Genomic DNA, 14,268 nt, shown 5'->3' on the forward strand with positions numbered 1-14,268 from the left:
CAAATAAATTAGTTGTAAAGTGTATCTCTATAAACGCAACGTTCTACCTTCGGGATATAATTTGAAAGATTAAATTGTCTGGAGGCTTAATTCTCGATTAATTGTTGTTTACCGAGTGATAGGCTGATAAGCTTCAATTCGATCTACCTTCTCTATTACCTCTTTCACATATCCGACGACCTCATCTACCAATTTTCCTCTGCCTTGTTCCATAACACATTCCAGAATCTACTACGTTTATAATTCGATCGAACCTTCGTTACGTACTCGATCTAACGCAAAGAAATGAAATTATATTTGAAATCTAGAACGAACTAAGCGAATTATAGTTTGGCTGAACGGTTAAAGTCTTCTTTAACGTCGACGTTAATCCGTGTCAGGTTGGCTATTTAGAGACATCTAACGTATTCAAAACTGTCTCTTCATTTTCTAAGTCAATGCTCCTGGGAAATAATCAATCTCAACGGGATTTTATATTTCAAATCTATAATCGAGAAAAAGAACATTTATTTTTTAGAAGATTTGTTTTTTCTATCGTTGAGAATGTTGGTCCAACGGAAAAATTAATAGAAAAAATAGAAGAAAATAAGGTCAACCATTTATTTTTCTTCATTTTTTCTATCCTAGTTTTGATTGCAATTTCCTTCAGCTTTTATCGATAATACAAGGCTACCTAGTATCGACAATTAGGGGAAATTGCACAGATTACCGTTTAAAAGACCAGTAATGGAGAATACTTTAAATTTAAATAAAAAAAAAAAATGTTAACTTTAAGTCCATTTTATTTCTTGTCAATGCTGTAGAAATGAATTTTTCTTTTGTTTGTATTAAATATTGTTACGTATTTTTATTATTAAAAATAGATACCATCGCATCATATTCTCTTTTTTAATCACATTTCCAGACTGAAGTTGTCATAGCCGTATCTTGCTAAAGGAAAGTAGTTTACCTTTTAAATGTAAACATTCACGTGAAACTTGAGTTCATTTTTAAAGCTGGTATCTGAAAGAAACGAAATGGTAACAAGGTATAACACAAGACTTGCTTGTCTCTCTTTCGTATTTCCGTATTTTCAAAAACCAAGAAGGTATCTCACAAATTTCCTTCGCACAGTTCTACAGTTTAAATAAACGAGTTGGTTCAAACATAATTGCTACAAGGATCTCAAGTTTCACTTCGTTTATTCTTATTGAAAACTAATTCGTTTAATGTTTTATTTATAATATTATAAAGAGAGAGAGAGAGAGAGAGAGAGAGAGAGAGAGACAAAATTGCAAAAGTGAAAAAATCAAGAATAGACAATACCTTGTTCTGAATAATTCATTTATACTTGCACTTTTAAGTCTACTACAATACATACTTGAGTTGTATTTACATTTTGTGAAGATTACTCTTTCGAAATCTTAAATCTCTTGCGATGACAGGATTCATTGTTTAAAAGAACCTAAACTATAATATTCTGGGGTACATTGTAGAAAGGTACATTGTCTTCTGAGAAGCAACAGCCTTCAGGAATGAACACTTCAAATGTATAGATGTGTGCTCTAGGTATATACAAGGTGTTTCAAGATATGTGGACTCATAGAATTCGTACTTTTACATTATATAGTCATTTTGGTATTTAACAAGGAATCAGTAAATTTATGCGAATGATTGAAAAACAAAAGCACAGCTATAATAGGAAATTTTATTTTATTTCAACGTACTAAAACCATCCCTGAAATTATATTCGTATATTTTAAAACACCCTATGTACATCTATGTACACTTTTATCCCCTCGGAGTCGGTTTACTCGTTCCAAATCTTTTTTTTATGACGTTTTACGAGCGGTAAATAAGAGATCTTCGCACGATTTTCTGGGTAGGGTAGAAAGTCGTGAATTTGACTTTGGTTGAAAGGACTAATCATAAAAAAAAGAGAAAACCAATATGAATTGATCATAAATAGTATCTCCTACTTTCGTATATTTTTTGTTCTATTTTTTCGTAGTTGTGTCGATTTAGCGTCGAGACGATTAAAGCTAGCTGGCTTTAGTTTTAGATATATTTCCTTTCTAGATGGCTACGTTACAGAAGCATGGTATAGTCACTTGTGTCCTACTTTAACGTAACGTAAGTTTACTAATCGAGAAAATCGCTCTTGTGACAAACACAATCAAAATGTACCTAATTTTTCTATATAATTAATAGAATTTTGCTAGAAAATCTAGAAATGTCCAATGACTCGCTTCAATATAAATACTACGATACATTTATTTAAAGTCATGAACGAATCCCCGTTCTTCCTATCGATTGATCTTCTTTGCTACTATTCCAGGAAGATGCTAAAGCATGACTCATACCCACTTCCGTGGCGTGTATCCAGCATGCTGCCATTTTCTTAGTGATTCATATAGTAATATTGTTATACTTACCGGTGAACTTTACACAATTAATCCATCAATAGCACCATCACGATCGTTCACACAATTTCTAGAAAAATATACCATGTAATATAACTTTTACATGTTTTCATTAAAATAATAAATAAATAAAGGTAACCGTGTAAAAGGTTAAAACGTTATACGAATGCGTAGGCGTGTATACGAGAAATCAGATTTTAATTATTATCGGGGAAGGAAAATTGTGTTGGAAACACAATACGTATGGAAAATTAATTACTTTGTTAATAATGTTTTTAATGCAAAAAAAGAAAGATTATAAAATATTATCAAAAGAAAGTATTATTTCAATGATTTTACTTTTATAGTTTGACATTTAATTTGATTAAACAACGCCTAATGGAGATTTTCTTTTTTAGATTATAAAAATAAATGTTAATACTATTTCTATGGAGACTCGGTAAATGTTCTCTGCGAATATTAATAAAATAACAATAAAGAGAATATTGATAAATGTATATTTGTTAAATCCTGTATCATTCGAACTTCATATCGTATTTCATATGCACATACCCATAGTTCATGCAAATTCAATATTGCAATAGTTCTAATGAAATATCTTTGAATATATTTTACTCTTCCACTTGTTATCCCCGATGTTACGTTGGAACTGAAAGCTTGCATATAAAAGAACAAACAAATAATAATACTCATAATTGTTTCAATAAAATCGAGTTATTTTATTTTAACAGTTAAAATCATATTACTTCATTTTTCAAGTTTTATAAATCCATTGAAATAATCGTTTAATTTATACTAACAATAGAGACAATGATAGAATACAAAATGGTGATCAAGTTTTATGCTAAGAACGGATGACAGGGTAAGATTTAGATGTGGATGGAAATAGGAAGGAAGAAAGAAAGTTTCAGATGCAAAACTGTACGGAAGCTAAATAGTTTAAGGTGATAATCGATATTCCCTGTTTCTTCCTTTTCTACCAAACGTCAGGAACTTTAGGTTGCAATTGTGCAGAGTCCTCTCTCTCTCTCTCTCTCTCTCTCTTGTTAATGGAAAACGTGTATAGTATTATTAGAGAAAAGAGAAGGACGTGATTTGAAGGATTTCGATAGAAGGTTGTTGGTTCCCTTTTATTTGAGGGTGCAGCAGTACCCCCATGAAAGCTTTCGCGAACGGTTGCTTTCGAGCACCCAGGGGAGCCTGTCTCTGGCAAAGACTGGATATAGTGATGTATCGACCGGTGGGGTCACAAGAGGTCACCAAAGTTCATACCGTCTCGCGGTTCACGAACCCACCGACGAAACTACCCTGCGCGTTTCCGCTTCTCGTTAAAGCCAACATTTCATTGTACGACTTTTCTCTATACACTGATGATCATAACAAACGAGAGCAACTTTTTCATAAGGGCAGGTATGTATGTAAAAAATAGTCGACGATTATCGCTAAAGATATAACATTGCGATACAATCATTTTCTTTTTTATTTCCTTCTTGCAACATTGTCGTCGTGCCTGAATAGGGTTCATTCCTTTATTCTGATCATTTTATTTTTAACTCAAATTTTCTTATCGAGATTTTTCTTTCTTTTACATTTTCGACATGTTGCTTGTTATACAATATAAGTTTGTATTGTATCGGCATATCTAGGTCCTTCGAACGATTAAACGGTCATACGATAGGGTCTATAGAATCGTGTTTATATTTATCGAGGCGATATAAGAATATTTTATATTAACAAAATATTTGAATATATTTAGAAAATCGTGTTTCTCCTGTTTATCTTTCTTGTAAAAATCGAATATCACTGACGTCATCGTCCTTACATCTCGATGATAACAGTTCAACACTTTGAATAAGTTATTTCACACCGACGATACGATTGTAAAGCAATTACGATTTACTTCGTTGCACTATCAATCTCTCTGTCAGATAGTTAGATAGTCACTTGTCATTCCGATAATTATATCCAAATCGTACACGCGCGTACTTATACGGAGTTTACCATTGACAAATGTGAAAATTAGAATCATCGATGGACCGATTAATATTTATTTTCTATCCAATAATCGACGTATTACTAATTGACAATTAATCTCGTTCCGAATTTGTATAAATGAATAACATTATCAGAAGTTTAAACTCGATAAAGAAAAACCTGGTGAGGACAAAATGTAGCAAAGTAGGATTAAAATATTGTCAATTGAAATGATTCATTTCCGCTTTGACTTTTCTTTCTCATTTTGAAATGACAGATGTTTGCATCAGCTTCTTTTTATACTACTAGAAAAAAAAAAAAAGAAAAAGAAAAAGTATGCAGATCGATTAGCGTTGATAAGTGTAATTATTGTGGAATGGCATGTTTGCAGCATGATCGGGGCCATGCCAGCAGTGGCTGTACGCCATGAACGCAGGAGACAAGAAAAGAGGCTAAAACGACCGAGTCAGCTTTATTTGGGTGGCCAATGGATGCCACCCCTTCAAGGTTCACCACCTACACCTAGTCCCCACGGACACAATAGTCATCTAGATCCGCTTCCAGAGCTTTATCTTTGCGGCAAGGTAATCTACGTTTTAATCTTTCACTACGAGGACATTTCCGTTTTCTCTTGACCTATTTTCAAATCTTCATTTTTATTTTTTTTTCTTCCTTGGAAACATTTTTCCTCCGGCAAACGACCTCGAGGTCGTTCAACTGCTACTGCGAAGCGTACGAACAAAAGTTCTTTTTTAACGTTGTCATGCAGATTTCTTTTAATAATTAACAATTGTTTAAATTAACTTGTATTTAATTAACGGCAAAGGATTAAAAATGTCCATTAAATAGCTCTTTCGAAAAATCATTTTGACTAAAAGTAGTTGTGTTATATTTAACGGACATGCGAGGTGAAATCATTCTATAGACTTTGAAACGTAACAACGTAAGATACTTTATTATATTATTACAATCGATAAACTAAGAACTTTTATCAATATTTTCGAACCACGTCAGATTTCAATGAAAAAACAAATATTTCAAGATACACCCTGTTGGACCTTGAGATTTTCCGATAGTTTGATGATGCAATTAAAATCTTCTCTCAAATTTGCTAGATAGTCTAACAATGTCGTTATTCGCAGATATCCGGTTTGCACGCAGTCGTGGTGTGTCTGTTGTTGGGTGCAGTGGTACTCGTGGTTGGTCTTGTCCAACTTGCCCCGGGGGCAACGACCACAGACCACAGACTCGCTTTACTCATCGCAGGCGCCACTTTGCTCTTACTGGGTAAGTTTATCTTTTCCTCTCAAGATTTATCTTTAACAAAGTTAGAAAAAGAAGAAAATATATTTGAATGAACCCTTTCGGTACTACCAAAAGTTAAGATCTTTTTTCAAAAGAAATGTATAGTATATTGGGAATAGGATATTTTATTATATAATATTATTTTTACTTTTTTCTAATTTAAATAAATAATTAGAAAAAAATGCGCGTCTGTAGGAGTGCAACCCTTCAGACACATTTGAAAATGTTGCTTGCGAGTGCCATCTACTGGGACGGAATTTTTTTTCTGCATAAACTGTTTATACACGTATATATTACGGGTTGCCAATCTTTCGGGCAGAAAAAAATTCCGTCCCAATAGATGGCGCTCGCAAGCAACATTTTCAAGTGTGTCTGAAAGGTTGCATCCCTACAGGCGCGCATTTTTCTAATTATTTATTTAATAACTAGAAAATTCAAAGAATAAATAAAAAGTTTGTAACTTTTAGGTATCATCTTGGCTGCCGTGAGATGTTACGTCCTACATTGCGTTCCTTTACCAGCGGATTCGCCCATAGCCACTCCCCTTCCTCCATCAACAAACGAGCACAATCATCAGGCAATGGTATCGAGAGGTACCTTAGACCTTCTAGTCGGTCATCAGAACCAACCGGAGACCGACGCTCTTATGCGCACCGAGCAACAACAAGAGCAGCAACAACAACATCAGCAACAACAGTATCAACATTATCATCATCATCATCAACATCACGGTAACCATAAGAAGAAGCGTAGCTCTCAAAGCTCTTATCCGGATGAAGCCTAATCTTTTGTATCATTTTGATGCGCGAATCGGAGAGTAAAAGAGAAAGAAAGATAGATAAAGAATAAGAGAGAGAGAGAGAGAGAGAGAGAGAGAGGAAGAGAGTGAGAAAGGGGGAGATGAGGTAGAAAAAGAAGATAATAAGGAACAAGGAAGAAAGAAAATAAATGAACACAAAATCGTGGGTATGTTTGAGAGAGAAAGAGAATGTATGAAAGAAAACTCCGGTATGGTTAGAAAGTAATAGAAGGAAATCCGTCGAGAAGCCGCAATGTCTCTTATGATGCCCTGTATATGTACATTATACTCGATTCTTTTATCTTTTGTAACTTTCTATATATAAATAATGCAAATACATATTATACACACACACACATATATATACATAATATTATACTATACATATTATACATATACGTATTATGTACCGTGTACTCAGTAATTGAATGTTACTGAAGAAAGTGCACTTTTCTGTAATGTGTATGGGGTAGTAGTACTTGTTCTGTCAAGTTATTACAGATTAATCAGACTTATTTCTAATATATTTAAATAATTAATATATGGAAAATGATGATATTAAAAAATGGAAGAAATGGATAAATTTGGAAGAATTTGGAGATTGTTCAATTCAAAACACCTTATGCATTATTAACGAAAGAGCTCGTTACCATTATAAAAGACTAAAATTTGTTCTGACAAAACTGATGAAATTTCTGTACAAAAAAGTGTTATATGTATATACATACATGCATACATACACAAATATATATATAAATATAAATATAAATATAAATATAAATATAAATATAAATATAAATATAAATATAAATATAAATATGTAGAGTAGAGACGCATATATAACAAATGGTGAAACAAATAATAATTCCTCTCTGCACGAATATTTACAACATAATGCATACGTTAGACGGGAAAAAAATGGAACAATGAATGAAGAATATCTCGGTCTGACAAGATAGAAGAAAAAAAAAGATAAAATATTACAAAAGAGCGAGGAAGAAGGAAAGAATAGGAAATGAAAAATAAGATGGAGATTGGGCGGAATAATTGGTGAATAAATTCAATGTGATTTTATGTGCCAATTTTGAAAACCAATATACCATAAATATTTGATAACAATCCATAATACTTTTCTTTCTACCGAGCTCGATTGTTGAAAAAATACATACATTGTCAAAAGAATTACGTACGTAATTTTTAAATCTCTAAATCTGTAAAAGATAAGAAATCGTTTATCCCGTCTATCATTAAATAAATAATTCATTCCTCTGTCTTTCGAAATAAGTACAATTTGAAAGGAACAATCGATCGTCACTTTAACTATATTATTATTTGATATTACTTATTCGCGATTTATAATTATGCGAAATGTTTTTTAATTGAGAATAAAAAAGAAAGGAACAAAACGTTTGATATAATAAGCTTCTATACATACGTCCGATCTTCTAAGATTATTTATTCGCGTACGTGATACAAGCAGAAGAATCATGTGGGTGATGTTTTTATTTTAGCGCTAAGAAAGAAGGATCAAAAATAGATGTCGATATCCACCTATTCTCGCTTTATTATTCAAACGAAACGAAGAGAATTACCAGTAACCAGTGGGGAAAAAAAAACAACAAATTTTATGTGAAATTCTCGACACACGCATACACACACACACACACACAATCACCTATTTACACAACATCAAACATCGCTCGAATTTTTCTAATACGAGCTTTGTATATATTATTATACTGAATGAGTGATGATATATAGGAAGATGAATGAAACGTTCGAAAAAAAACGAACGAAAGTGAAAGTAAAAAAAGAAGAGGGAAAGTAGGATAAATAATTAAATTGATAAGGACAATTGGAAGAGGGATGAGGACCGTAATAATAATAATAATAATAATAATAAGTGTCGTTACTTTTAGCTAGGACTTTATCGATACATTTTACTCAGCACTTGCACTTTAATCTCGATGCTATTTTATCGAGGATAAGTATTTTAGCAAAATGGATAAGAAAAATGGACAAAAAACAAGTATAATAAAAACAAAGATGATGATGATGATGATGACGATGATTATAATAAATAACGATAAAGATATTATTAAAAAAATGAAAAGAAAAAAAAACAAAAATACAAAAACAAACAAGAAAACGTGTATAAGAATTTACAGCAATCTTGCGAGCGCAGCGTTATGCGAAAATCTATGTGTCTTTCGAATAAAAAAATATTTAAATTCTCTATTTACACTAGGATATTTATACTTTTAAGCAGCGAGGTGGGAAGATGGAGAAAACCAAAAAAAAAAAAAAATAAATAAATCTTATTTGCCCACGTGACGGGAAGACCAAACGAGAATGATATAATATTTTATCAGGCTAGGTGTATGTGTGTACGTATTATTTATTTAATCGTCGAGAGAGTTAAACAAAATTTATCGACCCATTCGCTGACGAGATATCGATTATATAATTTTTTAAATTCCTTTGAAAATAAAGACAAAGAAATATTTCATGTGTTCGGACAACAACAAAATAATGAATAATTAATGAATTATAATTGAAATAGTCGATCTATGGTCATGCCTATCTTGAGGTACTTGCGATAGGGTCGATTAAAAAAAAGAAGCGCTGCCAAATTCGCTTTAAAAAGAAAAAATCATTGTAATATTATTCGTGCCCTAATTGTAAGATCGATTAAAATCGTTTCGTATCTGTAAACGTAACGATATTTATCGATCGTTATTTTTTCATTGTCTTTCTTAAGTAAGAACGTAATCACGTAATACGTTGTTCGTATTTTACAAAGGAAAAACACGATGACGAAACTTTTCCCATCACGTGGGCGTACACGTTCGACTACCGTTGGGGTCCACTTAAAGTTATTACAAATTTAATGTCTAATGAACAGATATATTGTATAAGATAATTTAACGAAGCGAAACGCGCCAGATGGCAGAAATGAAATTTTTATCAGGGTTAAAATATCGTCACGTATATATTCGTCTTTCGCAGCTATTTTATTTATTTATTCTTGGTCATCTGGTGCAGTGATATAAATAAGTATAACAAATTAGAAGAAAAGGGAGAGATAGAAAAAGAAAGAGAGAGTAAGATGAAGATTGAGCATATACACTTTAACATGACGTTTAATTATAAAGCATGAGTTAACTCTTAATTTAGTATGAAATGTCTATTTAAAGATAAGAATCGATAAAAAGTAATATAATATAAGATAATATAAAATAGTATAATATAATATAATATAAAAAAGTTATTTCCTAATTCGTAACCGCGATCGTTAATTTTTGATGAAAAATATTTCTCCTGGAGATTTTTCCAAAAAGAATTATCGATCTTGAACACGAAGTAAGTGGGTTTACATACTAATTAAATACATAATATATATATATATATACCTTTAGCGCTGTGGCATTTAAAAAAAAAAAAAAACCATGGACACAGTAAAAGCTCGAACTTCCCTTTAAAAACTAACGCGTGTAAATACATAATTACATAGTATGATAATTTAAGCTCTCTAACGACAAACTTTCAATGCAATTTTCTAAAGCGCGTATTTTCCTTTTGATCCCCTTCTAATACGTTTTTATCGTTACCTTGTTCTTCGATTCAGCACGGCTACAAGCTGAAAACGTTTAGAAGAGGGTTGGAAAGGTGAACAAACGGTGCAAAACGGCCAATAATATCTAAATTCGAAATACGATTCAAACAAAATAAATAAATAAAATAAAATAAAAATAAAATAAAAACAACATAAAGAAAAACGAATTACGCTTATGAAAACGCAGCTTCTTCGAATAAAATAAACATTTCTTCCATTTTCTCTCTCTCTCTCTCTCTCGCGCGCTCTCGCCGATATTTAAATAGTAATATTAACTAACTAATAGAATTTTTTTATTTGCATTTTCTACTAATCCTAATAATTTTCTTCCATTTTTCTACACCATACTTTATGGATCGTAGTTGAGGGTCATTTGCAATCGAATTATTCTCAAACGCTTCACTATATACATACATACATACATACATACATACCATATTAACCTATATTATATATAATATGTAATAGCAATATTCATATATATCATATACTTTTTGCGTCCGTTTGTTTGTTTTTTTAATTAATGCAATTAACCAAGTAGAATATTAATCATTATTGTTAGTTCACTGATTGTAATAGTATCACGCTCCTGCCCAGCGTTTTCTGCGAATTAAATTCGAATATGAGTTTCAAATGACGACAAGAAAGTGTCACGAGGACTTCTACAAAATAAAAATCTACAAAATAAGTTGTGTCTATGATAAATAAATAAAATAAGCCGCGTGTGTACGTAGGTAGGTTCGTCTCTTGACAAATACTTGGATCAAATGCGACGATTAATTAATAAGACTCTTAAGAGACGTCATTTCTATTATTTGTCACATTTTCTTTTTCTTATTTAGATTTGAAATTTTGAAAAGATCAAGTAGTTCGATAGAAAATAATTTCAATTGGATTATATGCAAGTGATTTTGGAATTGAAAATCGTTGAAACGTCTCGCGAAAGATCTAAATGTATTTCTGTTAGTGAGAACTTGCTTGAGTTTGTACGCGAAATAATTAATGCGTAATAATTACAAGAGTAGAAATAAATAAATAAATAAACAAATAAATAAATAAATGAAAAATATTAGAAAGTATGTAATATGCCAAGCACAACACACAACTTCTATAGGCATCTGAACTTTCTTGAATTCTCACGTGATCTTGTAGTTTCTAAATCGTACTTCATGCGAGCCTATCTTTCTTTTCGCGAAGCATTTTTTTCTCTCTTATACATAAATAAAAAATAAAAAAATAAAATAAAATAAAAAGTATAAACCTCTTACGTTAAAACGCACAGAGTATCGGCTAAACGTGTATATGATACCCTCTTCAGGGTATTCACAAACAAACAAATGGCAACTAACAAAAAAAAGGGTTTAAGGGTTTATTTAAGAAATAAAAGAATAGAAGAAAATGAAAAAAATGAACGTTCATATTGTGATAATAAGATACTGTTTCCCTCTGTGCCGTGGAACGATCGTAGAAACAAACTATTAAAAAAAAAAAAAAAAAACGCGTTGCGATCGTTCAATGAATCCATAGATAACCGGTATATAATTAAAATATATACATACATATAACGAGGGAAAGTATATAAACGATTCAAGAAAGGCAATCTCTCAATCGTTATTTTTAATCATTATATACACGCATATGCAATTCTTTCGAACTAACATTCGCTGACTGGTTATACACAGGTGTACGCACGCAATGTTTTGTATATACATACATACGTATACAAATATATATATACATATATATAAATATAAATAAGTTCCTCCTATTTAGTTTGGAACTCTACTCCATTATTATAAATCAGAGCTTTTTACGAATAATCAACATGGATAGCTCTGTAAGATGGATTTTAGATGATTAATTATTGTCTTATGTAATAAGTTATTAATTATAAATTTTACGTACAAGTTGTTGTCATTTGTTCCGTTTATTATCGGATAAATATATTAAATATATATATTTTTGGGATTACCTTTGTTGCAGTCAGAAAATGCAATGATAACATTACGATTTTTACATAGATTGTAAAGTGAACATGTAAGGCATACTTTCTCATGATATAATATGTACAAGTATATACGTTCGATCATTGCAAATAGGTATGATTACGACGTTGATCAAGAAGAAAGAATAAGATGGGCAAGAAAAAAAAAAGATATACCATGTCAGTTACACGTGAATAGCCTCTCCTTAAAGAAACGCTGATGTTGTAATCCTATATGTGATTCTATAGCAAACAGCAAGTAAAAAAAAAAAAGAAAGAAAAAAAAATAATAAATCAAGAAAAAACTCTACCGCTATTGTAACTTTCAGAGTTTAATAAAACGTTTTCACTAACAAACAAACAAACAAACAAAAAAACTCATTTATCGATTTAAATATTGTATCGAACAATTTTTATTCGATAGATTTCATTCGGATTATAAAAAAGAGGATTATTAAAATTGATTCATTCATCGAATTTGAAAATCATTGCGATAATTTTATTTGGCAATATTTTTCATTTATATCTCGCCCACGTGATTTTACATTTACGTCATTCATTCGAAGGCTAATCTTCCGATTGCTCGTATCCAACAATTTCCGTCTCTATTTCGAATTAAACACGTATGCATGTATATTCGAAAATTTACCCCTTACGATGCCGAATAAAATTATCGGAATTAATTAAATTTACATATAAATACATATTTGGTAAATTTTCCTATTAATTTGGTCAAATACTAATCCTTTTCATTCAAGTCCTTTTCCTTTCTAAATCTTGCAATTTTTCTTATTTCTGTTGAATTTATCAATTTTATTGATAAAATGTTAAGCATCATTCATCTCATTCCAGTAACTTTTACTTGAAAATTTGAAATAGCATCCCAGTATTTGGCGATACATCACTTTAAAGGTAATCAAAAGTTACTTCTATCCAAGTTAAATTGAATTTTTTCGTGTATATTGATAAACAGATATATCAAAAGTCTCCGCGTATACTACTATTTACGCCATCCATTTTCAAAGGAACGAAATTAACTAGTAAACAAAAAAAATTAGATTACTAACCTACGGTCGGGAATGCAACTATGTCGTTATGGATTTAATTACGTGATGGTAAAACAGAAGACAATAAATTAATTTGAAAAATTTTCTTTACTTTTCTTCGTCAGATGAAAAAATAGAAATGTTTCATTTTACCATCTCTATCGATTATGAAGAATGAAATAATTTCTAAATTTAAAGAAATATTTTCATTAAAAAATGAATGTAAAATATTGTGAGAAAACATGTGTCCATCAAGTAGCAAACATGGAACTTGTAAATACGAATGTGTTTGTATTTATTTTCATGAAATTTCTTGATGAAATTAGCCATCATTTCGCAATACTTCTATATACATATATATATCAGTCAGTCGATACAATTAACGGTCGTCGAGGTCGAAGGTCAGCAATCGCAGATGACCCGAGATTGTCCCTCGATTTTCTTCACCTTTCTCGGGGTGGATGGCGCTTTAGGTTGTGTCACGAACGATCCACTTGGTTGATTGAGGTCGAGCGTTCTTTCACGAACCCAACTTATTCTCTTTTATTTTGTTCGCATTGTTCCTTGCTCACCCTTTGGTCCTTCTCTTTGCATTTTCTTTACAGGAAACAGAAAGAGAAAGAAGAAAAAAAGAAAGAGAGATACCTACCTCAAATAATTCGATCGTATCATCCTAATAAATTGATAATAAATGTTAATGACGTAAAACATTATTTGATGTATCAGAAGATTTTCAGCTAAGCGTAATTGTAAATTTATAAAGCGGATTTAAACCCATATAAACTTATATTTCTCGCACGTGTGGGTGCATGAGCCCACGTGAGTAATGTGACGAATGTTTACAGTGATAGTATCAATCGCAATACTATGTACACGTGCGTGTATCACGTATGTGAGGAAAGGTTATAGGTATTCGTATGCGTTACCTGAACAAGAAGATGATTATGGTAGTGATGGTGTTGGTGTTGGTGTTGGTGGTGGTGGTGGTGGTGGTGGTGGTGGTGGTGGTGGTGATGATGGTGGTGTATGGAGGTAGGAAAGAGGAAAAAGAAGGAGAGAGTGATGTGGGAGTGGGAAAGTAGGGGAGTAGGAGCTCGGTGTGATGGTAACTTCAGCACGATGCAAGTGGGTGGTAGAAGGGT

The 14,268-nt window shown here is 31.6% G+C and overlaps 1 protein-coding gene across 2 annotated transcripts in view; it reads left to right on the forward strand.

Moving 5' to 3' along the window:
* Positions 1-12,390, forward strand: part of LOC107072216 (uncharacterized) — a 34,667-nt gene extending 22,277 nt beyond the window's left edge. Inside the window, exons 1-4 of one of the 2 annotated variants that reach the window (XM_015331974.2) lie at positions 25-3,812; positions 4,768-4,960; positions 5,519-5,663; positions 6,149-12,390. In XM_015331974.2, the coding sequence (XP_015187460.2) occupies positions 3,559-3,812; positions 4,768-4,960; positions 5,519-5,663; positions 6,149-6,465 (909 nt within the window). In that variant the 5' untranslated portion in view covers positions 25-3,558 and the 3' untranslated portion in view covers positions 6,466-12,390. Of the gene's footprint in view, positions 1-24; positions 3,813-4,767; positions 4,961-5,518; positions 5,664-6,148 lie in introns of those variants that run through there. The other variant, XM_089175314.1, reaches the window with a different exon arrangement.
* Positions 12,391-14,268: the final 1,878 nt, after the last annotated feature.

The sequence above is a fragment of the Polistes dominula genome, unplaced genomic scaffold, assembly GCF_049000335.1.
Source record: "Polistes dominula isolate Pdom_NZ unplaced genomic scaffold, Pdom_raw_medaka contig_82, whole genome shotgun sequence".
Taxonomy (NCBI): Eukaryota; Metazoa; Arthropoda; class Insecta; order Hymenoptera; family Vespidae; genus Polistes; species Polistes dominula.